Source organism: Plectropomus leopardus, chromosome 11 (assembly GCF_026936395.1).
Source record: "Plectropomus leopardus strain MGB_pleo_1.0 chromosome 11, ASM2693639v1, whole genome shotgun sequence".
In the NCBI taxonomy this organism is placed as follows: Eukaryota; Metazoa; Chordata; class Actinopteri; order Perciformes; family Serranidae; genus Plectropomus; species Plectropomus leopardus.
This window is the reverse complement of record NC_142186.1, coordinates 15,865,883-15,891,595: the sequence shown is the minus strand read 5'-3', so window position 1 is coordinate 15,891,595 and position 25,713 is coordinate 15,865,883. Positions and strand designations below refer to the sequence as shown.

At 39.3% G+C, this 25,713-nt stretch overlaps 1 protein-coding gene across 2 annotated transcripts in view; it reads left to right on the top strand.

Annotated features, from left to right (window-relative positions):
- col14a1a (collagen, type XIV, alpha 1a) overlaps positions 1–25,713 on the top strand; it is a 195,724-nt gene that overhangs the window by 21,409 nt on the left and 148,602 nt on the right. For both annotated transcript variants that reach the window (XM_042490363.2, XM_088084067.1), the window contains 6 exons: positions 2,032–2,175; positions 3,044–3,139; positions 23,022–23,177; positions 23,499–23,618; positions 24,286–24,450; positions 25,237–25,401. In XM_042490363.2, the coding sequence (XP_042346297.2) occupies positions 2,032–2,175; positions 3,044–3,139; positions 23,022–23,177; positions 23,499–23,618; positions 24,286–24,450; positions 25,237–25,401 (846 nt within the window). The remainder of the gene's footprint in view (positions 1–2,031; positions 2,176–3,043; positions 3,140–23,021; positions 23,178–23,498; positions 23,619–24,285; positions 24,451–25,236; positions 25,402–25,713) is intronic.

The following is a 25,713-nucleotide window of genomic DNA, read 5'->3' as shown; positions in this document are numbered from 1 at the left end:
TAAAGTGAATGTGACAACAGTTTGCTACAAGAGCTACTTAAACTTAATATGAGAGATGGGGATTTTAATAGGTTTTCCACAACTGAGTCATTGCACAAAGTATGAGTTATTTTTGTTATGGAAACAATCTGATCAGCATTTACCTTGTTTGAACAGACTCTAAACTAATTTAAAGCAATAGGTCGACATTTGGGGAACCAAATGTTTGTTTTCTTTTCAGGAGTTGCATGAAAAGATCAATACCACTCTCATGTCTGCATGCAAGTATGGAGCCAGGAGATGTTAAGATAGCATAAAAACTGAAAGCTGCTAGAGGAGGAATGTTTGAAAATCTACAACACACCTCTGGATCAAACTTGTTTCTCATTTTTTCTAATGATAAAACTGTTATTCAGAAATAAATAGCCACACTTTTACTTTTTTTGTGTACGTATAATACAAATATAATAGAACTTTTATTATTGAGATTTTGAGGTGCTTGTTTTTGAGTGAATATTTAGTACAGACATGAAAGTGGGCAAATAATTGTTATTTAACAATAAAGAGCCACAGCATGTGATTTCTTCTATATCGACAAAAAGCCATTTTTTACACTTCTGCTTGTGAACGTATAATACAAATAAGATAGAACTCTTATTGTTGAGTTTTTTGAGGTGCTAATAGGCTTGTTTTTGAGCGAATATTTAGCACACAGACATGAATGTGATATTGATCTTTCATCCAACTCTCGGGAAGTCAGTGAATAAGAGTATTCTTCTAACTGTTTATTTAAGTTTTAACACCTCAGGTGTTAGGTGTTCTTGTGACTTTCAGCCTGAGATAGAAATGAGAAAGGAGGTCTCGTGCCAAGAGCAGAAAATATGGAGGCCCAGTTTTTTTCCAGCAAAAAGACTAAGCAGACGATTGCAGGTGAAATCCTAATCTCTTTCTATAGACCTTTTTCACAGCAGATATTTTGACTTGTCATTGTAGGAAAAACAGTCGTGTCCAAGTAAGCCATCGCAGTGAGCCAACAGGCACAATACCGGCAACCTGGATCTGGCTCACCTAAATGGAATGCAGCTGTTTTTAATGTCATCAATTACATCTGCGCTTTTACTGCCACGACAAGTTAAAATGCTGTCTATTAAAAAGGTCCGTCGTTGCCAACGACATCAACTTCAGTCATGAACAAGAGATATATCTTGTAAAGGAAATGTTTTATGAAACCCTGTTGAGTCCTGTGTAAATTGAGACACGTGTCCTCGGTACAACAGTTGTCATATGTTGACTATACCCATATATTTGGCTGATTGACAGTAGTTTAGTCTCCTCAGCACAGACTAAGGTTCCAGTTTGTGGAGTGAACACTGATCCGTGTAGTTACCTCTCCTGACCTGCTGTACCCTCCTGTAGGATTTATCTCTCTTCTCCTTGGGGCGTCATTAGTCATCACCCTGCAGGCACAGGGGACAGAAGAGCTGAGGAAGCACACACACACCTTATTGATGGCGGGATTGATTGCAGGGTCAAAATTAAAATGGGGTGATAATGTGACCTGTTGGCCTGATGGGGATTAACTGCTAAGGAGAGGGCACAAGCACACACACACTTGTTTCTTTGTGACGATCCATACAATTTATTTCAGGAATACTTTTCATTTTCCTAACGTCAAAACCTTAAACTTTCGGATCTTTAATCTTGCTAAGCTTCTCACAAGCCATTAATATAACATCAAAAACAGAATAAACTTTGCACCACAAAATGTCTCGGTTTTGTATTTTTTATTCTTTTTTTTGTGGCACAAAGACACACACAATAGTAAATTCACTAAAACAAACAACTGTTTTGACCTTGAATGTAATGTTTGTCTGCCTTCAGAATGGAGTATGTTAATCAGCTCTTCTGCAAAATTAGCTGCATAGTGGCTCCGTCATGAGAATATTAATATTTTGCTTCCAAGTATATTAATATAGCAACAAGAAACAGAAAAACCCTGAATGAAAAAATATTCTTTAGTCTAATCTTTGTCTCTTTTTCTGTCTCTGCCAGGTGGTCAGCAGAAGGAGATCATAATATCTAAATCTGACAATAAGGTGTTGATAACGGACTACAACCCCTTTAAGGAATACACGGTCAGTGTCATCAGTGTCAGCGGCAGCGAGCAGAGCAGACCATTAAAAGGCAGACATAAAGGTGTGTTCGTGCATTTTCCTTCTTTACTTATATTCTGTTGCTGTACTATAATGTCTAGTTCCACATACTCTGTTCTTCTCTCCTGTTACGGTATATACTCCTCTACTCTACTGTATTATAAACTGTTGTGGTCTTCGCTCTTGTATCAAAGTCAACCTTGGCTCAACCCATTCACCTCCCTTCCCGCCCACCCCATAGGCGCCCTCACACTTCCTATATTACGTTGTTACCGGTAGTGTTTCAACCTGAAGCTGTTCTGCAATATTTTGTGTGCATGCGACAAGTTCCGTCTGGCTGCGTTGTCAAGTGACGCTGCCTGGGCACATGTGAGGCGGATGCGGCAGGTGCCGTTCGGCTGTGAAGCAGGGTTAAATAACACCACCACCGGTTCTGTCCCGCCGCGTTTTCTGCTGACCCCGTCCAGTGGCGTTGCATGTGAACATGATAGGTGCCTTTTGGCTTCACATACTTACATTGACAGCGCTGAAAGCGCGGCGCTATTCTATGAGTTTGGAATGAAAATGGACTTGCTTTCCTTTCCTTTCCTTTCCTTTCCTTTCCTTTCCTTTCCTTTCCTTTCCTTTCCTTCTGTTTCCTTTTGTTTCCTCCAGTTTCCTCTCCTTTCCTGTCCCCTTCTCTGCTTTGCATAATGCTGTACTAACTTTATTCTGATGTGCTGTACTCTATTCTTTTATCTTGTTCAACTCTGCTATATTTTAATCGCTTCTTTACTGTATTGTCTATGTATCAATCTCTGTGCTTTCCTTTGTGGTACATGAAGAGCCAGATAAAGAAAGGACTTTCTAAAGTCATTGTTTATTCTATGTGGTTTGGTTAACTTGTGATTAATCTGTTTAATCTGCTGCAGCTGAAAGAGTTGAGAGTGACGGAGAAGACAAGACTGAGCCCGAGAGGCTGACTGAGTCAGTTGTACCTCCTGAGGATGCCAACGAGATCTCTGGAGGTAGGACAAACGCACACAAACACTGTTTCCAGGAGAGGAGGCCATATACAAATCCATGTGCTCACATGGACGTATAAATTAAATGAATTGCGCTGAGTCTTACTCCTCCTAAAGAGTCCTCCAGTCAGTTGCCATAGTGATGTTTGGAGGGAGGAAAAACAGCCATCCGTGTTGTCTTTAACACCAGCTCCATAGATCAGACAGGCAAAAATATGAGTGTGGTGTCTGTCCGTGTCCAGTTGGATCCAACTGCAGAGTGTTTCCCCCCATGCAGAGTTTGTGTGCAACCAGTTAATAGCAGAATCCACCTTTTAAAGCAATACCCAGACAGACATCGGCCTGGTGGTCTACTTACCCACCAAGTGAGAGTAAAGATGCCAAAACCATCTATGCTTCAATGGTGAATCATTCACAGTGGTGCTTTGTGGAAACTCTTTACCATATGCAATTCTGAGTGAGGTGACCGTGACTCCTGATATTAGGCGATGAGTGTCCCACAATGTTAACGTCTGTGCGGTTGACTGTTAATTTGAGCTCTCCTCCTCAACAAGACTGTCTGGCTTTCTGTCTGTTTGTTACTAAAACCAAGATGCTCTTACAGTTGGCAGCATTATTGTCTTCATATTTAAATGGCTAATATTTCAACCTCCACTGAAATGCGAGTATGTGCTTGCATAGAAATGGTCCTCTTTGGATTTCTTTACCATAACTGTGAGTTAAGTGAGGAACTTGTGGTATTATTGATCGTGTGTGTTGTGTGTGCGTCTCTGTGTGTGCTTCTGTATGTGTTAAAAGATTGAGCTATTGATTTGCTGACTCTGGCATGAACGATTCTTGTGGCTGAATCTGAGACACTCCAAATGCTACTGATGTGTGAATGGGATTGTTTTTATAAGATTTATAAGTCACTTTCCTTGAATTTGGTGGTAAGGGGCTTATCGCCACAATTTTGCTAATTGCTTGGGCTCATTTGTGTTTTGGTGTGCATGGTGATCATTTATCATGGGCACGCAAAGGAAGATACTCAGGAAATTGTGATTGTTGAATAGGGTTTTAAAAAAGTCCATCCTCAAGTTACTATGAGTCAGAATTTTTACGGATTATAACCCCCTATGTATTATTTGCACAGTATAATTTCACTCTTGCTATATGTGCGGTTCATATTTGCTGATAGAGCAAGAGAGGCATTCACACCAGACACACACACACACACACACACACACACACACACTCACGCAAACACACAGAAAGCAAGAGAGAGAGCATCACTGTGCAGTTAACCATGTTATAAAATGTATTTATAGACACTTTGCATTCGTGAATACATAATGAATTGGCTCTTGGGTGGAGATGAAAACACATCGATAGTAAATCAAAGTAAATTTCATATTGACTGCAATCTCTGGTAACACTTAAGCGCCCTTATCACAATGTATTAACCTGTATACCGAGCTATGGAAAAGTATTAAATTTGCAATAAATAGTGTGTCATTATCATATCTATATTCTGATCCTACAGTTAAACAAAAAGAAGATATACTTTTTCTTTATGGAAAATGCTGTAGTGTCGCTGTGCACAATGCTTTCTTTACAAAAAGTGTTAAAATGAGCTGAAACACAATACAAACTAAAACAGCATTTTACTGAGTAAAAAAATAGGCCTTGTTGTTTTATCAGAGATGGTAATTTCAGCAGATTAATTTTCAGATCCAGCGGATTGATTTTGTGGTTAATCAGGGCAAGTCATATCAGGTCAAAAATCCACAAAATCAGTCATAAATTGTGTGGTGACTAGGGATGCACGATATTGGATTTTTTGCCGATATCTGATATACCTATACACAACAACTTATTTGGCTGATAACTAATATTGATGTATCCACTTTTTTCTCCACCTAATTTTAGTGATCATCAAGCCTCTTCTGTAGCGGAATTAACATCATATTATGCATGCGCTTATTGTGATGGCCCACCAGCAGATGAAGACATAAAATACAATGCTTTTCAATGTATGTATATTCATTTAATGCGCAAAACAAGAAAAATACTTCAACTTATGGTTGATTTTTTTAAGACAAATATCATTTCCATTTTCGGTTTCTTCAAACATAGAGAGCAACATGGTGTCAGAGCCGACCCCGGGCTGATTTTGTTTTGGTAAAATACACAGCTGTGCTTGTGAGATAGTGGTGTGCTCAAAGACTATCTTTATCATAGAAGAAAAATCTCAATCTCAAGAAAAAAACACAGGTGCTGTTGAAGAAAAGGGTCACTACATGGGAAGGAAAAACAAACTTCAGTCACTCATACGTGGTGCAGGAACAAATGCACTTGCAATAAGTTAAAAAGCCTTTATTCAAAACATAGCTACTTGCATTAAAACACCCAAAACAACCGACCGGTTTCGATCCTAAGGTCTTCATCGGGGTGTAAAAGGGTTAACAGCTGGGGCAGCTTAGACAAAAAAATGTGAGCTTGCATGGTAAACTTGCCTGCCATACACTTAATCACTAAATAGAAACTTTAACCACCACTGAACCCATTTAAAAACTCACCCATAACTTTTTAAAACTAAAACCAATGAAAAACATTTAAACTGTAATGACACTCTCTCAAACACACACAGGTTCAGATTGTTCTTTTCCTCTTCTTTGCTTCTTGCTCTCCTCCTTGTCTTCCTTTCAGTAGGTAGATTAAAAACTGGTTTTCCTTCAGTTTGCTGTTATCAGAACCACTCACCATTCACTGCAGCAGAGGTGACCTTGATTGGTGTTCTGCTTCGTACCTGTTGGGGATTATGATAATATCCTGCTGTGCTTCAATAGAATCTGTGAATCTACCATACTCTGTGTGTGTGTGTGTGTGTGTGTGTGTGTGTGTGTGTGTGTGTGTGTGTGTGTGTGTGTGTGTGTGTGTGTGTGTGTGTGCGCGCACGCACACCTGTGTATGCAGCTTTATGTACTGTAGTGATGATGATGATGTCTCAGTGTGGAGACTGCTCTTTTATGTTGCACCGTAACGTGTGGCTGCTTCTCTATCTCTGCTTCTCTATCTCTGCCTCTCTGTCAGGCTTTGTGTGTGTGTGAATGTGTGTGAATGTGTGTGTGTGTGTGTGTGTGTATTTTATGTTACAGTGGTGATACCAATGTCCACAATGCTTCATGGCATTATATGAAGCCTGTGTGAGTGTGCGCATGTGCGTTTGTGTGTATATTAGCAATGCTAACCCAGTCCATCAACACTTTGTTCCAGAGTAGTAATCAGCTTGCTTTTATGTAGGGGTGTTTTGTTTACAAAACCTTTCATTAACAGCTGGCTCATAGTCTCATCTCCTCTCTGATGTGTATATGTGGGTGTGTTTGTGTGTGTTGCAGACATCAGACAAGTTGGTTTTCTTTTTGTGTGTGTACTACATTGTATATGTGGATCACACCTCAGTCATAAAATTTTGCAAAGAAATTATGGTTGTTTATTTATCATCATGAAAAATGTATTTATAAATACACTTAACGGTGTTTTGCATATCACCTTGGCAAGTGAAGGTCAAAAAATGCAGAAAATTCAGAAAAAGAAAAAATATTCAGCAAACTTAAGCTTGTTATCGTTGGCTGCCTATATCAAAAGCTTCCTGGAGCACAAGAGTGTGCTTGTGCAGGTATGTGTGCACATGTGTTTGTGAACATCTAACTTGATTTGAAGTTGCTCAGAAGTGTTTTAAAGTAGAGGGGGGAGGGCCATTAGCTAAAGGAAGTGTCACGAAACTTCCTCCTCTCTCAGTAAAATAACTAGCTTAGCCACCCACTTTTCTTCTAAAAGTACGCAACAAATTACTTAACCGCATCTTGCAGAGTGTAAGCACAGGCTGCTGTGAACTAAATACGGACTGTCCATGCCAGGAGATTTAAATGAAACTAATTTTCTGTCTGCTCTTGGGGTGTCATTGACTGAGTCTGGCTCTGAGCAAACAGGAAAGGGTTTAGAGGCAGATTTTACCTTGGTGCGTAGTTTGTAGTCTGTCCAAGTTTCCCATATTGATGTCCGTCATTTGTACAGTAGGTCGGCACCCTAAAAATCGATGATTCGAATCATCGGTCAGGGACTCCCGAGTCCAATCTCAGTTTGGAGAGAGGACTGAAGCATTTTTTGCAGACTCTAAATCAATCAGTGATCTGAGCACCGGATTCAGCTGCTCACTGCTGGAAGATGTGGAGAGAATTCCTTCTCTCTTTGAATATCAGTTTCTGAGTTGAAGTGTCTGACTTTGTTTTTTCTCTTTGCTGTGTCATTGTCTGCAGAGAAAAGCAGCATAAATACCTCAGCATGCTGCAGTGATTTAAAATCATAGTCTACTGTGCAGGATAGAAATAACATTCAAATGATAGACGACTGTAAATCAGATTCATCTTGGGAATTTCTGAGTCACATTGAGCCATCGTCATTCACTACCGTTAAATGAAGTACTATATCACCCTGTGAAATCAGTGAAGTTATTCCTTGCATAGTTTGTTAATGAGAAACAACAGAGAAACATAATTACTGTGAAACATAATTGCCTTATCTTTATTCGCCACTAACCAACCTCCAGTAATTACAATGAATAGACAGGACACATAACATGTTTTTATTTATAAGTTGAATTGAAAACCTGAATACATGTGTCTAACTTTTAGTTCTTCAACTGTTTAAAAGAAAGACTTTTTTCTTGAGGACAGAAAAAAAGAGGTGGGAGAGACAGGCATACTGGGTGAATCATACAGTGGCATAGGCAGTGGGGAAATATTTATGTTCTTTGTGAAACTGTACATGTGTGTGAATCCTACATAGGTCGATATCATCATAGCAACTATAAAAGAGAAGTTACTTCTGAGAGCACTTTGTGAGTGTGTGTATGCAGTTAGGTAACACTCTTAAATATTAAGTTTTATCAATTATTTCTTGCTGCTAAGACTTATGTGTTTGCTTTATCTTGAAAGGCTTGGCAATAGAAAGTACTTTTATAAGTTATTTGTCTGGTTTCAATTTTGTTCCAACCTCCTCGACCCTGATTAAAAAAACAAACGAAAACTATATATGGTGTAAATTCACATTTATATTAGAAATGTCCATTTCTCAAAGAAAATGTTCATTTCCGAACATTGTCATAAATTTGCTTGTAATAACAGAAAGGCAGATCTACAACGAAGACCGGGCCTCACAACCACAAAATTATTTAAAAAAATAAAGATAATAATAAATGAAAAAAAAAATAGCAACTTGCCAGTTGGAATGCCAGCAAAGTTTGTCCGTTCACTTTCCACATGTTTCTGTCGGTTCTGCCAACAAAAGAGTCTCTCCGGACTCCTTAATCAACTGGCTGCATTTAGAAATGGCGGTTTCAGTGCTTGACATTCCTACTTTAGTCTTGCAGTCCAATGTGTCAAAACATCAACATCTACTCTTTCCAGTTTGGACTGAGACATGCAGACAGAGCAAATACTGTATAATGCTATTACACATGGGGCCATTTGACATCAGCTCAGGAGGTTGCCATTTTTGCTCGGTTGATTCAGTGGTTCCATTTTGGTTCATCGCCTACAGAAACTTTCAGAAGCCTCTCTTGTGGCAACATTGCTCACATTTGTCATCTCTGATATTTATATATAATTATCCCAAATGGATTTTACATAGATTATTTTGATAGATTTTCATGTTGTTTTTACCCATGCTAGCATCATGACTCTAAAGATTGCAATGCCGGTTGGTTCAACCCTGTCTCCTAGAAATTACGTTTGTATATTACTAAACTGTTTCTATAATGAAATTGCGGTGGCAATGTAATCACTGCCTGGATTATACTTAGAGACAAATTTTCTTCAAGTACATCAAACACTGCATTTATGTACCGCACTGAAATGTCAGGGAGGTGGTCATTGTGGATGGCGGGCGTACAAAGTGCAGGACTGTGAGCAGAATCCTGGGTTGGGGTCCAGACTTCTGTCTGTGGTTAGTTTTAGGCAACAAATCCCATCAGCCTCAGCTGCATTGTGTTTGGCAGTAATTAGCAAGCTAAAACACTAATTTCAACAAGGTAACAATGCACATCAGTATGTTGTCATCATGACTGTGGGAAGCAATGAAAAACAACATTTTGTTATTTAGGTTAGTGGACTTGATGTATGGGCATGTCATTCCACTCTCTCTGCTGTTCTTTACTGTAAACGCTACAATTAAAGTGATATTTTGGCAAAATGTCTTTTGCTCTTCAAATGATAAATGTAATGTTAAAGCCATAGCTTTTTGTTCTATTATCTACTGTATTAACAGTTGGCCATTACTCCTGGTTTCATCCGTGTCTCATCCAAAATAAAGTCAGTCAGGAATTTTGCAGCCAATAATAACAAATATCTTTGTTTTGCTTATCAAAAACAAGAATGAATCCATTAGTAGTCCCCTGTGCAGGACAGTAATATATTTTCTTTGGGAATTGGCCCTAAACAATGTTTCCTCAGAAATAATAGTCATTATTTGGACAGCTGCGTGATTTTTAGATCAGAGGACATCTGTGTGTGTGTGTGTGTGTGTGTGTGTGTGTGTGTGTGTGTGTGTGTGAATGTGTGAATGTGTGTGTGAATGTGTGTGTACTGTGGGTGTGTCCATGGCTGTATTTGTTACAAATGTGGGTCAGTAGCCTCCAGTAGTAAAACAGATGGTTGTTGCCCTGCAGACCATAAAGATCTAAGAGATACTGTAAGTCAGCAGAGGTTTCTCTAATCAAAGCCTCAAGCAGTAAATTTCTGTTTTCTTTCCACTGACACTGAGTTTTCACCTGGCCCATTTTTTAAGAAGCTGACTAAATGGGTTTTAGTTTTGATCTGTTGAAAAATAACCAGATATTTTTAAAGAAACCATACTGAAACATGTTTTTAAAATTACACTGTTGATTTTATTTCCTTTATTGTACTTGCCTTTCCTTAAAGTTACTTAGCCAGATCAACTTTGGTATCAATACCAATTGTCTAATTAAATGCTTGACTTGCTTTTGTTTTAGCTTTTGCTTATAATCAGAGAGCTGGGCCAATAGATTACACCAACAACTGGAAATCATTGAGCAATAAAGGGCAAAAGCCTTTCTTTTCTTCCATGCTACAGTGCCTTTTTCAATACATATCGCTTAATAGGATGTGAGCCGAATGTTGCCTTCCTCACTCCATGACTGGAGCTTTAAACCAGCGCTCACACAGACTGACACGCGCAGATTGCACCCAAGGGACAGGCGTAGTTAAAGTTGAACTAGAGGCCAATGAGATTCTGTTGACATTCACCACTGTGATGGTGAAAGAGGGGGAAATAGTCCTGGAGTATCCATCACATCTGCAGAGGGTAACAAACACACACCTGGAGAGTGAGGCTTATATATTTATAGCCAACCTTAATTCCTAACATTATCATTAATTTCAGCCTTGGCCCTCCTGAGATAAGTGTGTGTTCATCCTTCCATATTCATCATGTTGTTAATTCCCAGTTTTCACATTGATTTCGTCTCCATCTCTCCATCTCTTTGTGCACATGTGTGTGCATGTCTGTATGTGCGCTTGTGTGTCTTACTTTATTTATTGCCCTATTAGTTTCCAGAATTACCAGTCACAGACTTACTCTGTCGTTTTATATTTTGCCCTGTATTTAACTTAATTCATAGCCTCACCATTCAGCTGGTGTTATGCTCAGTGGCTGCACAGGATGTTTGTGGCCAATGAGATGTGTCACTAGGCTAGCATATAGTCAGAGAGACTGAGCGAGTTGGCCAAAACCGATACCACAAATGAAAGGAGACAAAAGTGAATTCATGCAGCCCGTTCAAGTACACGTTTAGGCTTCAAACTAACTGGCATATGATGCTATCAGTTTCTGTGAGTACCTCTAAACATTACATCACTTCTTTCCATTTGAGAGCAAAAAGAGCCAGCTATGCATGTCAGCGCTAAAAGGCATGACAGGCTCCAAGAAATTTAAAATTGATGTCGTAAATGGGATTCACAAATGATGTGAAAATGCACAGTTTCAATGTGAGCTCATGTGTAGTGTGAAGGGGAAGGTAAGGAGAGCGCTAAAGAGAAAGTATTAAAATAAACCGAAATGAAAAGTGAGGCAGCAAAGAGTGAACTCAGGTAAGTGTCCTCCAGAGATGCACTTTTTGTCTCCATTTGTCCCGTATCACTTAACACTTTTTCTATCACCGCAAGTTGTGTTTTAAATTTTACATTGGACGTTTGCCAGCTGCTGAATTATTCCTGTTGAGAGGAGCTAAAGAAATATCATCCTCACACATGGATGTGCGGTTGGAGACTTGGGAGTAGGTCAGCCATTGCTCACTTGGACGTGTGGGTGTGTGTGTGCATGCGTGTGGTCTCTGTGCTGGCCAGACTTCTGTCCTTGTCCTCGATTAACTGAGGGGGTTCATGGCTGAGTTGAGCTAACTGTATGACAGTGCTTAACAAGTGCATGTGTGTGTGGATGGGTTAATGGCATTTCACTCATTAGTCACAAGGACTCCTTAAGTGCAAAGGTTAATTAGAATAATAAGCGTCCTTTCCCTCCCTGAATTTCCCCTGCTATAGCTTCTCTTGTCTCCCTCTTCATCGTCACAAATGGAAGTTTTATCACACTGTATGATTCAGTGTGTGTAGTACCAGCGAAGCCACTTTGGCTTTACCAGTTTTCTGCAGAAACAAGTCCACTGCACATGTTGGTTAACCGGAAATTAGCCAAATTGAGAACAATGTGTTTGTAAGAATACAAAAAGCACCGGCTGTGGAACAGCACATTTTTACATCAAGTTTAACTTTCACATCATATATATCAACTATTGTGGGAAAATGTTATCTTAGACAACACTGCCTGAAATACAATACCTATCTTGACATTTTACATATGTGATTAGAAGTGACATTAGTTCATAAAGTAATTTAAGGTCTACATTTAGAACCAAAGTACCGTAAGTTCATAATTTATTTGTTATCATGCTTTTTTTTTTATTTATAGCTCTGCGCCACCTCCTGCTTTATATAACACCAATTTTTTTCCCTCCTTCCCTCTTTATGCATTTACTAGTGTTTCCAACACTGGAGAGGCAAGCATTTTTTTTATATGTGTGTCTCTCTGTGATCATTCTGTGTCCCCTCTCTAAATACGGAGGTTTTTGCGGGCCCGAGAACAACTCTTCATGAGTTTTACTCAGCAGTTTGTTGAGTTTGAGTTGGGATTGAGAGTTGAAGAAAAAAAAAGTTTAATCATTACACTCAAGACTCCCTCTCAATCAGTTTGTGGTCAGATCAATCAGAGCTGATCAGGTCAATGGATTAGAGGAGCAGCTGCTGCAGAGGCAAGTAAAAACAAAGTTTGTTTTGCTGGTTAGACCCAACACTGGACGGCAAGGTGTGCCGTTCCCATGGGAATGTGCCTGGTTTTATGTAAAATAGGTTGAAGAATGATAGACAACATTAAAACTATAAGAATTAAGGAACAGTTGAGTTTCCTTTTCGCTGTGCTTGGCACTTTTTTGCTGCGTCTGTTCCCAGACTACACTCAGCCGTGAGAGAGAGGGCGAGAAACACAGCTCCAAAAAATCTAAATGTGGCAGCAAATGCTGATAATATGGCGGTGCGCCACAAATAACTGAGTGTTTGGGAAACCCAGATTTAATCACTCTTTCTTCATCCGCTCCTCATGCCTTTTTACATTCTTTACATTTTTCCACTTTGTTTTACTACCTGACCCTTCTTAACCCCTTTTGTCCCCTGAGCTATCTTGTCAATCTCTTTCTCCTCTCCAATTTTCTCCCTCTGCTGATCCCAACGGTTCAAACTTTGCAGTTAACAAAGCACATCTGATCTTGAACTGCTGTTTGACATTTTGAAGAGAGAGGTTTTCATTGTTCAAAAGCTGGTGGTTTAAAAACTGATGTTGTATCATTTATGGAATATGGGCAAATCATACCTCTGTTTTGCATACGTTTCCACGGTTTTTCAGTGGCTCATAATAACTGGTTTTGCTGCAGTAAATCCTTCTTATACAGCTTCCTGACTTTGCCACAGAAGTGCTTACAGTTACTGTACCTTCACTTGAGTTGATAATTACATGCATCTGTCAAATAAATAGATGCTTGTGCTTGAATAAGTCTACAAAAAGCGACTACAAAATAGAAACATGGGGTGGGCTGTCAGGCAAAAGTGTCCCTCCTGCAGAATTAATAAGTAAGCTAGTATTGTATTGAGCAGTGACACAAAAAAGCTTAGTATGAGAGCCACACCCATCTCTAAAGTTGTGTGTGCATCGAGCTAAAAAATAACCAGACATGATAAGAGGGACTCAACTTTCAAAATAGAAACCCACTCAGTTCGACAAGTGTGTGTGTGTGTGTGTGTGTGTGTGTGTGTGTGTGTGTACCAGACAGAGAGATTAGAGGAAGACAAATAGAAAGAAAATAGCAGGCAAGGCAAACAGAGACAGGTAGAGATGGAGCGACAGACTGAGGTAGAGAGAGAGACAGTTTATAGTCTATGTTTTGCTTTCAGCATACATATAACGTTTGTTCTGTCAGAGCGTCTGTGTACTCAGTGAAGTAGAACAGAACAAGACAGTGGATTAAAGATCAGGAGGCCAAGCAGGGAGAGGTCTCGGGTGTACAACACAAACCGCCTAAAAACAGCTGTCGGATTACACCTCAAACCCCACTGGATCACACTACTTACACAAACACACACACACACACACTCACGCCTACACTCACATAGGCCCACAGGTCTCACAGATGAATATGAATGTTTGTGCTTGGCTGAGTTTGTCTTGAGTTGCTCTGAGGGCCACTGAGCAAACGACAGGTGTATCAATCTGCTGCCTGTCTCTTGATTGAATAAACAAGCCAATAAAACAAAGAAAATCTTGTTTTTGAGCTCCTGTGTGCCACCAGTGTTTATTGGGAGAACCAGCCTGCTCTGAGATTATGCTCAGGTTGTTTTAGAGTCACTGGCACCAGCTACTTCATTTTTTATTTATGAGAAAAAAGTGTATTTTAAAGCAATACTGATCTTTGTTTTACTGGTGTATTGATTATTTCCAGTGCCACAATTTTACAAAATCTTGACAAATACAATCTCAACTTTCAGGTTCATTTGCTTGCTGTTCTTGGAGTTTCGTTAATATCACATGAGCCATAATTGTCTGTATGTTTAAATTTATATTTTTCGGTGCCCTTTTTCTCCACGTTGACATAATAGTCAAGCTTTGAAAACATTTGACAAAACAATGCTCACCTTTCACAATCTTAATGTCTATTAAATAGCTAATTTGGAGTTTTTGGATCATATCACATGATTTCCATCAGCGATGATGACTAACAAATTACCTATTATATTCTACACTTAATTTTATGAAGACAAGAGGTAATGCCTTTTCTTCAAAAAATACCTCACCCACAAAATAATCATTTATGTATCAATTATTCATGTTGAGTTACCTAGAATTCATAATGAAATCTTCTCACATGCCTCTGCTGAAAGAATCCATATACCGCAAACATTGTTGATTAATTGAAGTAAACGGGGACCACATTCAAAAACAGCAAAATTATATCAAAACATTTGTTTACAAACTCAACACAAGTTGTGCAGTATAGTCCAAATCTCATTCATCCAGTTTTATGGTCAGTGCCTCCCAAAAACCTTGCGTTGCCTTGCCTTCAGACCTGTCTGAATGGGACTAAAAGTTAAAGCATAGATACGTTTATTTTTTCCCCTTTTTCACCAACATGGAACCGTCCCCTCGCCTGATTTTAAACCGTTAAGCATTTCCAAAAATAAATTGGTTGGAAAACCAAAAAGTTGATTTTCAGCTGGAACCAAAAAAAAAATAAATTATGACATCAGTGGGCGTGGCATATTATATGAATTGGAAAGTAACAACAGAGAAGTCAAGTAATGCATTATTTTTGTTTTTTGATTTTTTTCTAGGTAGGCTATCGGTGGGATCCACCATCTTGCTTCTACCGTTTACGTCTGTCAAGCATTGTTCAATGCCCTCTGTGGATGACACATCCTTGGTTACAGTGGTTCTGGTCAAACCTGGGTGAATGGTGGTTTGCTAGATAGCACTGATGTTCCAAGAATCCTGAATAGAACTGGTTCAAGAACCAAAGCTTATTTAGTGGAAAACAAGTATTTTAGTCCTGGCAATTGATAAGATGTTCCCTAATTTTGGCAGCAAGCTAGCTGTGACCTAGCTAGAAATGACCACAGTGTGAACATGGGATTTAGTTGGTCAAACAGTTATTTTCACATGATTACCATCTTCTGGGAAGTGAGAATCATAGAAATTTAGTATAAATTAACCATAAAGTTTTGTCTCTTCTTTGGCAAATGCAGTTAAACAGGTGTACATGAAGTTATGGTATGGAAAAGTGCCTAGAAAGGTCATATTTTCACTCCATCATGTCTGTCTCTTTAAATGCTCTCCACATTTTCATCTCAGTTTGGCAGAGCACTTAGCAAGCACACCTACACATGGGCAGATGAGGTGGAAAGGAGCAGACTGTATTGATTTAAAGTGGACATTTTCTCTACAGCATGCAGGAAATAGCTTATATTGAAACATTAACTTCTACATGATAAACAGCAGACAGGAGAAATAGATCCTATTACTATTCATCCTGAAATGATACATTGGGAAAATATCATACAAGGGTGACCATAAAAGTGGGCAGTTCACCCACTGTATAATATTTCCATTTCATCATTTCACTAGAGTGTATTTTAGTACCAAGTGGATTAATACATCAAAATTAAACAAATCAATGTGTGTTAAACTATTTGGGAATAAATGTGCAATTACTTTTGTAATAAATTACCTTATGTTAGAGGTGAAGTGCTCTTCTGAAAGCTGGTTCACGCAGGAATCAAACTTTTACAAAGAGAATACAGGAAATGTTCTCACTAATGTGGGGACTGTCGCTGCTACTATCCATCTATCTGCATGCCTGTCACTGTTCGCAATGTTAATTCCAGACTCGGAAACACAATCACAGTGGCGGGGGAAATAAAACTTAACTAGAGAGAGATTGAAATGACAGCACACTCTGTCTGATCCCTGGCTAAATAGAGGTCAGCAATAAATCACGTCCGGCTGGAAAGAACTATTGTTAATGAGAACAGAGAAAGCGAGGATGGAGATGATGACAAAGTTTTCTAAACTAGATAAGAGTGTGTGTTTGGAGATCTGTTGTGTGTGACTCTCCGTATTTATTTGTTTGTGTATTGTGCATTACTCTCCCAACTATATCCATATGTTTGAGTGTGTGTGTTACTTTGGGGGAGTGGGGGATTACAAAGCAATCTGCTTTGCTTCAATTAATCTGGTCGATCTGGTTGCGATAACATGTGCATGTGTTCATATGCTATATTTGTGTGTTGCTGCTACTTTTACAGCTACTGACTATGGCATACACTTCTTGTCGACCCGTGGTTGGTATAGCTATGTCACTTTCACTTTGATGAGTCAAAATGGTGTTTATTTCCTCTGTCATATGGATGCTCAGTAAAGCCTGGACTTCCCTGTTGGACTGTTTGTTCATGTTTTCTTACATTTTTTCGTTAAGAGCTGTTGTGATTTGTGTTGTCTTTTGTCAACATGTGTAACAGCTTTTTAAAAATGGCGGTTTCCGATGCTGCCTTGGCTGTGTTCAATCACTATACACCTATGTCTCAGCCATTTAATGTACAGTAGAGGACTTGGAACGGGCGGTGTTGTCTTTGCTGTATGTGGGAACAGGCAGATGAAAAAATGTGTGGGTCCCAGATACTAATTAACATGAAGGATGAACACATCAACAACTGAAGTGGAAAAGAAGCAGGACATAAATATTCAAAATACAAAAGAAAAGCAATGCAAGTTGAACATTTGGACACATTTGAATCCCAGAGACACCAGAATAACTGTAATTATGAAAGTAATCATGCACTAACATAATTTCGCAGTTTACAGTCAGGTATGCATATCTTTCTTAATACCACGTTAAAATAATGGGAGGGAGAAGCAATATGGGGGGAGACTCAATCTATTGATAATCAATCTGTTGTGCAGGTAATTTAAGGTCAAAAGGTTTGCGGGTGTGGGAGGGAGCTGACACAAACTCTGTGGTAATTGGCGGTAGAGGTTAACAACTTTGCGGGAGCAGGTGATGCGAACACAACAAGAAAGGGATTTTCTTACAGCTACGCTCTTTTATCTATGAAAAAGTTTTTCTGGTCTGAAAATGCCCAACGTCTTCGTTGCAGCATGTCTGTTTTTGCTCTGCTAGAAGTTGCAGCCAGCCAACAGTGGCTTCCATTGTTGCATTCACATTTTTAATACCCATTTCTCCACTCCCACACAAGTTAATTCAATTGTATAGGAGCCACATACTTTTTTCCCACAGCACTGCAGACTGCTCCATGGGTTGTAAAACGTGGTCCCTCCCTCTCTCATGGACACCAGGTGGACAGTCTGTCTAATCACAGGCTTGCATGCCAATTATGGTTGGTGCTTGTCCAATTGTGTACTCACATGTGAATGAGTCTGATGATGGCAGCGTCTTTTCTAATCACGTGCTTCTATGCAAATAAGGTTCAGATGTAGTTCAGCCAACCTCATGCTTCACAATCAATGAATATGAAGACAGAGACGCAAATCTGCAAATTTAGCCTGATGACATCAAATGTGTCAGTAACACTGGGGCACAGTACTGGTCTGCAACAGGGCTTGATGGTTTCGTGCCTTTTCAATTAAAATTTCAGTAATTTCACCACCCTTTATATTAGAAGAGAAATGGGTTGTGACATTGTTCAGAAAGTCTGGCCTTCAGTGCCTGTATTTGTGTTTATTGTATACAAGGTTCTCAATAGGCCTTTTCTTTAGATGGTCTTATGAAATGTAACATCTGGATTTAGCTGCTTTGGTTTCGGGGTCTTGGTATTGTTCATGATGACTCATTGTCTCACTGTCATGGCTTGCTGAGACTCTTGAACGAAGCCATCATCGACATAATTAGTAACACCAGCTGGGAATAAAACCTCTAACATTAGCCACGGGTAAGGTCTGTTTACCTAGTTGTGAGTGAACATTTCTCATGTATATACACCTGAATCTATGTATGAAGTAAAATGTGCATATCTCTGTGAACACCTGGGAAAATAGCTGTGTAATTGCATTTGCAAAACAGCTGTTGAGTAATGAACATTATTGCTTTACTACTTAAACTAGCTACGGTTAGCAGCCATGCTTATATCTACAGAAATTAATAAAAAACCATATACCGACACAACTTTTGGTTGCTGAAACATTTGCTCAGCAGACACATTTTCTCGCTCATGTGAGTACCGGTCATTTCCTGGCTTGATTTTTGAAGAATGTTTAAATTAAGCCAAAGAAATCTGGCTTGAAACCATGAACACTTTGTTTAGTTTCATTTCCATGGTAAAGCTCGCTGTAACATGTAAAGTAAAGCTCAAACACTTGGTTCCTGTCATGTATACCAAGAAGTCATTATATTTGACTGAAATGAGGGTTTCGTCTCCAACAGCTGGCTGAAGTGTAATACACTCTCCAGCAGAGAGAAGAAAACTTGCCAAACTGTACTGCTGTAGAAGTATTTATGTCATCCATGACGTTAGAAACCGTCAGTGGATGGTGGAACTAAAAAGGTTGTTAAATGTAATACAGACACAGAGGATTGGCAAATTATTTAGGTACAGATATTTCGTTGCATGACTAATGCACTATGTAAAAAATGGCAAGTGTCCCTTTTTAACTCAAGCATCAAATCTGACCTAAACTGCGGCGTCTCTGCTATTTAAGGTCTGTTAAAAAATTAAGGACTGTGAATGTGTCAGCTCGAGAGCAGTTCAGTAATTCTTGCTCCTAGGGACGGTTGGTTCCCATATGAATGCATACAAACATTACAGCAGAGACTGACAGGTCTTGTGCTCTGCCATGGTGGTTTGTTTTAGTTAGTGGAGTGTTTAAGAAGGATATCTGTGCCAAACAAAGCCTGTCTCTTATTAGTTAGCCGCAGAGATGCACAGAGTGACGCAGAGGAGTGGCGAGAAGCACAGAAGAACAGGAGTAACCGTAGACTTGTACAAAGGAAAGACTTGGCACCACACAATCTGTCAATATATCTGTGGTATTTCTTTAAATCCAAATACAGAGTTTTGCCCGCTCACCATTTTTCTCTATTCCTGCTTCACTTGTTTCCCATCTTCCCTTTCTCACTTTTTTCACCCTCACGCGCACAAAGACACAGTTCCCTACTGTTCCCCACAAACTGCACTTTGGCCTGCAGCAAAGGCGTTAGACTGGAAGAAAAAAGGGGGAAAGGACTAGAGAAGAAGAGGAGGAGAAGAAAGGCAGATGGGGCTCAGAAGGAGCGTAGGGACCTTTGACAAGCCTGCTATTGTCTGGCAGAGAACAGGGGAGAGGGATTCAATACCATCTACGGCAGTCAGATACTGGAAGCATTCTCTTTGATATCCATTGTTGGAGGACAACACTGTTGTGTATCCCTGAACTATATTTCTTTGTGTCTATGTGTCTGTTTTACAGACATCTGCAACTTAATTGTTGAAGAGATGTTTATGTGATAGCAGATTCTTTTCGAAAACACTGAGGAAATTTAATTGTGAAAGTTGACAGTTTATTGACAAATTATATTCAGAGAGATGCTATGTTGAAATTGATTCAATACAGGGCATGATGTAAAACTGAAGAGGAATTTTAGTTAATTCACTGCCATCTTAGTCTCTGAAGACCCACTACTGCCATCTGGCTTTTTCTTGATTTTTCTTTATTATTTTATGTTTCTGACATCATCAGTTTTTTAATGTGCATTTTCTGTTATTGTTGTTTATTTACACACTGTGAATTTGTATTTTATTGTTTCCTGCTTTCTTTTATGTGTCCTTGTGTGTGACGCACTTTGTAACAGTAGAAAGGTGCTTTATAAATACAGTTATTATATTTTAAAAAAAACAAAAAAAAAACGATTCAAGTTCTTAACAAAAACTTCGACTCCTGTTACTTGAAATTCAGTCCAGCAAAAAATACATTCAGGTTTCTAAGGTTTTGCATAGACTTTATGTATCTCTCCTGTCAGGTGACTAGCTGCAAAACTGAGCATAATTTGTGATATTGGACTTTATTGATCATATTGTGACCACTATTTGTACAACACAACAAATGCCCTAAAGCATGCGTTGTGTTTGGGCCACAATGACCTTTAACTTGACTGATCTGTAAAGCACTTTGGGTTGCCTTTGGGTATGAAATATGCTCAAAAAATTATCACACTGATACGAAAACATACAGTCAGAATGAAATAACAGTAAGATTGTGAGTCAAGGTTTCATGTATACTACGATGGATTTTCTACCTTTAGCAATTATGGAAGTTGTTTCTCAGACTATAAAAAAAATGAATGGCAGCAAATTACTTCTCGAAGAAAAAAGACTCTTGATATCCAAGTAAACCGACAGTTTACAGACGTCAGCAGGGATAATGTCAAGGAGAGGGGCCACCTTGATTATTGGTTCATATGTAAAACACCAGTTGAAGGCCGTTCTCACCACTCTGCCAACAATAGACTAGGGAATGACCAGCAAGCTGTAATTAGCAGTAATTACGACCCTCTAATCCTTTGTTTACCATCTCCTTCGTCTGTCTCTACCCACAGTGTCAACAGCAGTTACTATAGATACTAAAACCCCCTGAATGTCTCTCGCTTTTTATCACAGAATGGTTCCTCAGCTTTCTTTGTGTAAAGCGCTTTTAAAGAGAAGAGAAGAAGCCTTTCTGGGGCTTAGACGTGGTTCTTTCTTTTCTTCAACCTTAGAGTTTCTTTAAAGGCCATGCTTGTTTGTTTTGTATGAAAGGAAACTCTACAAAGAATCATCTTAACACTCTTTGGCCTCTCAGCCTTTTGCCATTTTGGTGGAACTCTCAAACTAAGCTAAAACTTCTCTTTTCAGTCGTATAGTTGAATAATTAAAATCCTTTTCTTGTCCAGTTCAGGCCACTCTAAAGGGCATCAAATATATTGACTTTTTTAAAAGAATGCTCCTTCCGCTTCAAGAAATGGGGACATTTTGGCAAGAATAACACCTATGACCATTATGCACTTGAACTCTGTAGAATATATTCATAATTCTCTTGGCTTTTTCAAAGCATCACCTGAAGAGCATTTTTAAAATAGCATCTTGGCTTTTTATGCTATGCATTTGCAAATCAAAGATTGTCACCAGCTATCTCTTGACCTTGTTGTCTTCTCTTCGCTGCTCCGTCTGCCGTCTGTAGCAGATGGATGGTTCAAACAGTCAGACAGACACAGACAGCAGACAGAAGGCTCTGTCTGGAAAATCACTTCTTGAAATGAATTCCTGTGTGGTTTACTGTTACACAAGGTGTCTTTTAAGAATTTCAGTCTTGAGATAATTTTGGCTTTACATGATAGCACAGGTGGTACAGTAAATGTTACATATTTTTTAGGGAGGAAAAATGATTGCTTGCCAAAATACAGTAGTCTCAGCTCTTCCTGTCCATCTAATGTGTCATTCAGAGTCATTCGTGTGTGGATTCCTGACAAATTCGGATAAGACCAAGAAGGATGTTTTTCTTTTTTTTTTTCTTTAAATAGCTACTGAACTCATCCGATTCTGGACCATTTTACAGTTGATAGTTGACATAGTACAAAGAAGGGAACACAAGGGAAATAAAACAGAAACGAAGGTCTTGGGACTCGCCCAGGACATTGCAATTACCCAGTATGCACCTGAGCCACTAAACTAACATCTGTTGTCAGGGCGTAGTGAGAAATTAAACCTTTCACTCTGTGTTCCTAATGAAAACACTTAAAAACCTAGTCCCTTTTGTGTTTAGTTTGAATTGATTTTGGTGAACATATTAACCGTCAGCAGTTGTATTATCTGTCGACACATATTGTATCTCCCTCCTCTGTAGTCTTTGTCTTAATGTCCTTATGTGAACAAAAATGCAAAGTGATAATTCTCATTTTCTACAGTCAGCACTCTCATTTATCTTTATCATTTAGACACACATTTCCAACCTGATCAGCATGTTCTGGATTATTCACAATTACTTTTGGAGACTGATGGGGGATTTATAAGCAACTTTAAGTGGATGTTTTTATTCTTAGGATATCACAGAAGTAAGGATGACAAGATAAGCAGTTGAGGAATTATGAAAAATGAAAGTGTGTGTGTGTCTGTGTGTGCGTACTTACCAAATAATGACTCATATCTGTCCATACTATTTAGGTTTCAGGTGTAGATATCCCTTTAAAACTGTCTTTGAAATGAAAAGTGAGGTTGTTTAGAGATTAATTTCAAGAAGAGGAGCTTGTGAGAGATACCGGTGGAAAAAAACACCAGAGTTCAAAGGAGCCTCTCAAAATGCTCTGTTTACATCATGTATTGAACATTTTCTCGAGCGAGATAAGGAGAGGCGATGCAGGATATTTGTCAGAGCTTGGACGGTTGACTAGGGTTCAGATTGTGTATTTGTACTCTCTTTGTGTCGTATGCTGTAAGCAAAGCAAATGGGCTGATTTTTCCTTTTGTTATGAGTTATTTTTCTGGCTTTGTGTTCAATAAAGAAAATCTGAAACCTGCAGACATGATGGGTGCATTTATTGTGTTGTCTGAGTTTTGGCTGAGAAACCTGCACATCAAAAGGAAAAGCACAATGTTTTTAATAGGACTCATCTTTTCAATAAGCCATTTATGAGTCATCTATTCTGTTTGTTTGTCCCAGGCTGTGGTCCGTTTAAAATTCATGTCAATCTGTCTTCTCTCCTTCTTTTTAGTTGATCAGTTCGTGTGCCACACTGAGGCCATTGCTGACATTGTGATCCTGGTGGACGGCTCCTGGAGTATCGGTCGGCTCAACTTCCGGCTGGTTCGCATGTTCTTGGAAAATCTGGTCAATGCCTTTGATGTTGGCATTGATAAGACAAGGATAGGTGGGTCCCTGCTACTTTCCCTCTTGAACAGATGGGTACACTGTGGGAGAAATATGGCCTTCTTAATTTGTTTCAGTGTTTTTATTGCCTCATAGCTGTCACATTTTTACTCTCTTTGTATATCAGCCACATATAAGCAACAGCTATATAAGGTATAAATTCAGTGTGTGTGTGTGTGTGTGTGTGTGTGTGTGTGTGTGTGTGTGTGTGTGTGTGTGTCTGTCTGTCTGTCTGTCTATGTGTCTGTCTGTCTGTCTGTGTGTTTGTGTGTGTGTGTGTGTGTGTGTGTGTGTGTGTGTGTGTGTGTGTGTGTGATTGTAGGTCTGGCTCAGTACAGTGGTGACCCCAGGATCGAGTGGCATCTAAATGCTTTCTCAACCAAAGATGCTGTGATTGATGCCGTTAAGAACCTGCCATACAAAGGAGGAAACACTCTCACAGGTGCTGAATTTCACAGATTTTTTATTTAGTTTATTTAATTTATCAAAAGGACAGCGTGTGATGACATTGATGATTTATAAGAAATTAAAACATGGTTGCACCAGATTTGGTGAGACGCTAATTTCCATCTGTACACTTACAATTAACAGACTGACGTACAAAAAAATTATATATAACAATACCGAACACGCGAAAAGTATATGCCGCACACAACAAAGGAAAGTAGGCAGACGCCTGATAGCATAAAACACAACGTGATGTACCCAATAACCACGTCTTTAAAGTGACCAAGTTACTTCTGCAAATGAAACCCACTGTGCAATGCAGAAGTCAGTATGAACCACACGATAACCTCAATTCAAGTGACCGATGCAGATATCTAGCACTGTAAAAAGTAAATACAAATTGCACCATAATAAATACAGTATGAAATACAGAAAAAAACTAAATTTAAAAATGATCATGTTACCAGTGCATATATTATAAAGTTGTTTTGCTTTTGACAGTGGTTTATGTTGTTACAAAGATTCAAGCCATTTCCCTTTCTTATTTTGTCTTCCTTTCTCCCCCCTAAATGAATTCTCCTGACTTTCATCCATTCTGGTCCCTCTGCCTCTCTGTTCCTCTCAATCATACCTTTTCTTTTTCTCCCTCTATCCCTTACCAGGCCTTGCATTGACCTACATTTTGGAGAACTGCTTCAAGCCTGAATCTGGCTCTCGGGTGGGTATACCCAAGATTGGGATCCTCATCACAGACGGGAAGTCCCAGGATGATGTCATACCTCCGGCAGAGAGCCTGCGAAACGCTGGTGTTGAGCTGTTTGCTATTGGTGAGGGAAAACACAAGCATACACCTGCAAAAGACAGTGGCCCTCATTTATCAGTCTAACGTATAAACCAGCACAGAACCAAGCGGAGAAATCATCCTGTGATAGGGTTCGCAAGTAATTCATGAAATGCTCTTATCTTGTGGATCACAGTGTAGGAATGAGCAGCCGCTGATAAATGTGGCCATTGAAAACAATCGTCACTTACATTCCCCACCCCAATATATTTACCACATGAGGGAGGAGAAAACTTTTCTGGAGATAGAAAACCAGACGTTCTGCAGGCCGCTTTAACCAACTGGTTCTGTTTGTCAGCCTGAAAAGTGTTATCAAAGGAAGTCAGAAAAACGCAGTAGGGAAAGAAAGCAATGCTGCGGTCCACAGCGTTATAGTGGATCATCAAACTCCAGCTGAGATTAGGATATTTGATTTATGCATCCATGATATGAACCGACCCACAGCCTACACATATTCAGAATACTCACCCATATATTATATTATACAGATATTGTTATGATATATATTTACCTAGAATATATAAATTACTAATACTTTTTAAATTATATAAAGATGCTTTGGCTTGTCAGTGTTTAAAATAAAATTTGCACACAAATTAGAGCCAACAGCAGCGGTGTTCAGCCTTCAGTCAGCCTGCAGTCAGTCCCACAGAACCAGGACACTGCAAGAGAGAGAGCACTGATGTAGGCCGTTACAACAGTGAGCAGTACACTAACAACGGTGTTGCCTCTAAATGTGATGCTAAAATTCATGTTTGACCTTGTTTCCCAGGTGTTAAGAATGCTGATGAGAATGAGCTGCTCTCCATCGCCTCAGAGCCGGACGAAACTCATGTCTACAATGTGGCCGACTTCAACATCATGAGCTCCATTGTAGAGGGTCTGACCAAGACTGTGTGTGAACAAGTGGAGCAACAAGACAAGGATATAAAACAAAGTAAGGGCATTATAACGTGTTGTACCACCATGACGGATATCGCAAGTGCTTTTAGTTCGTCTGAACAGCCATGCTGGGAGGGGGAGTGAAAAGCCAGTTGTTATTGAAAGGGAGCGGGAGACACTGTATTGTCTAAATATGGGGAAAGAAAGTGCACAATTTCAAGACTGTCTCACCTGAGAGGCATTCATCGTGTTGCACTCAGGTGTTTGCATAAAAATTGTCAAAAATAGCTGGACAAGTCAGATAGTGCACACCCTGCACAGGTCCTTTCCCACCTTCACACAGAGATGCATTTTTATCCAGATAGTA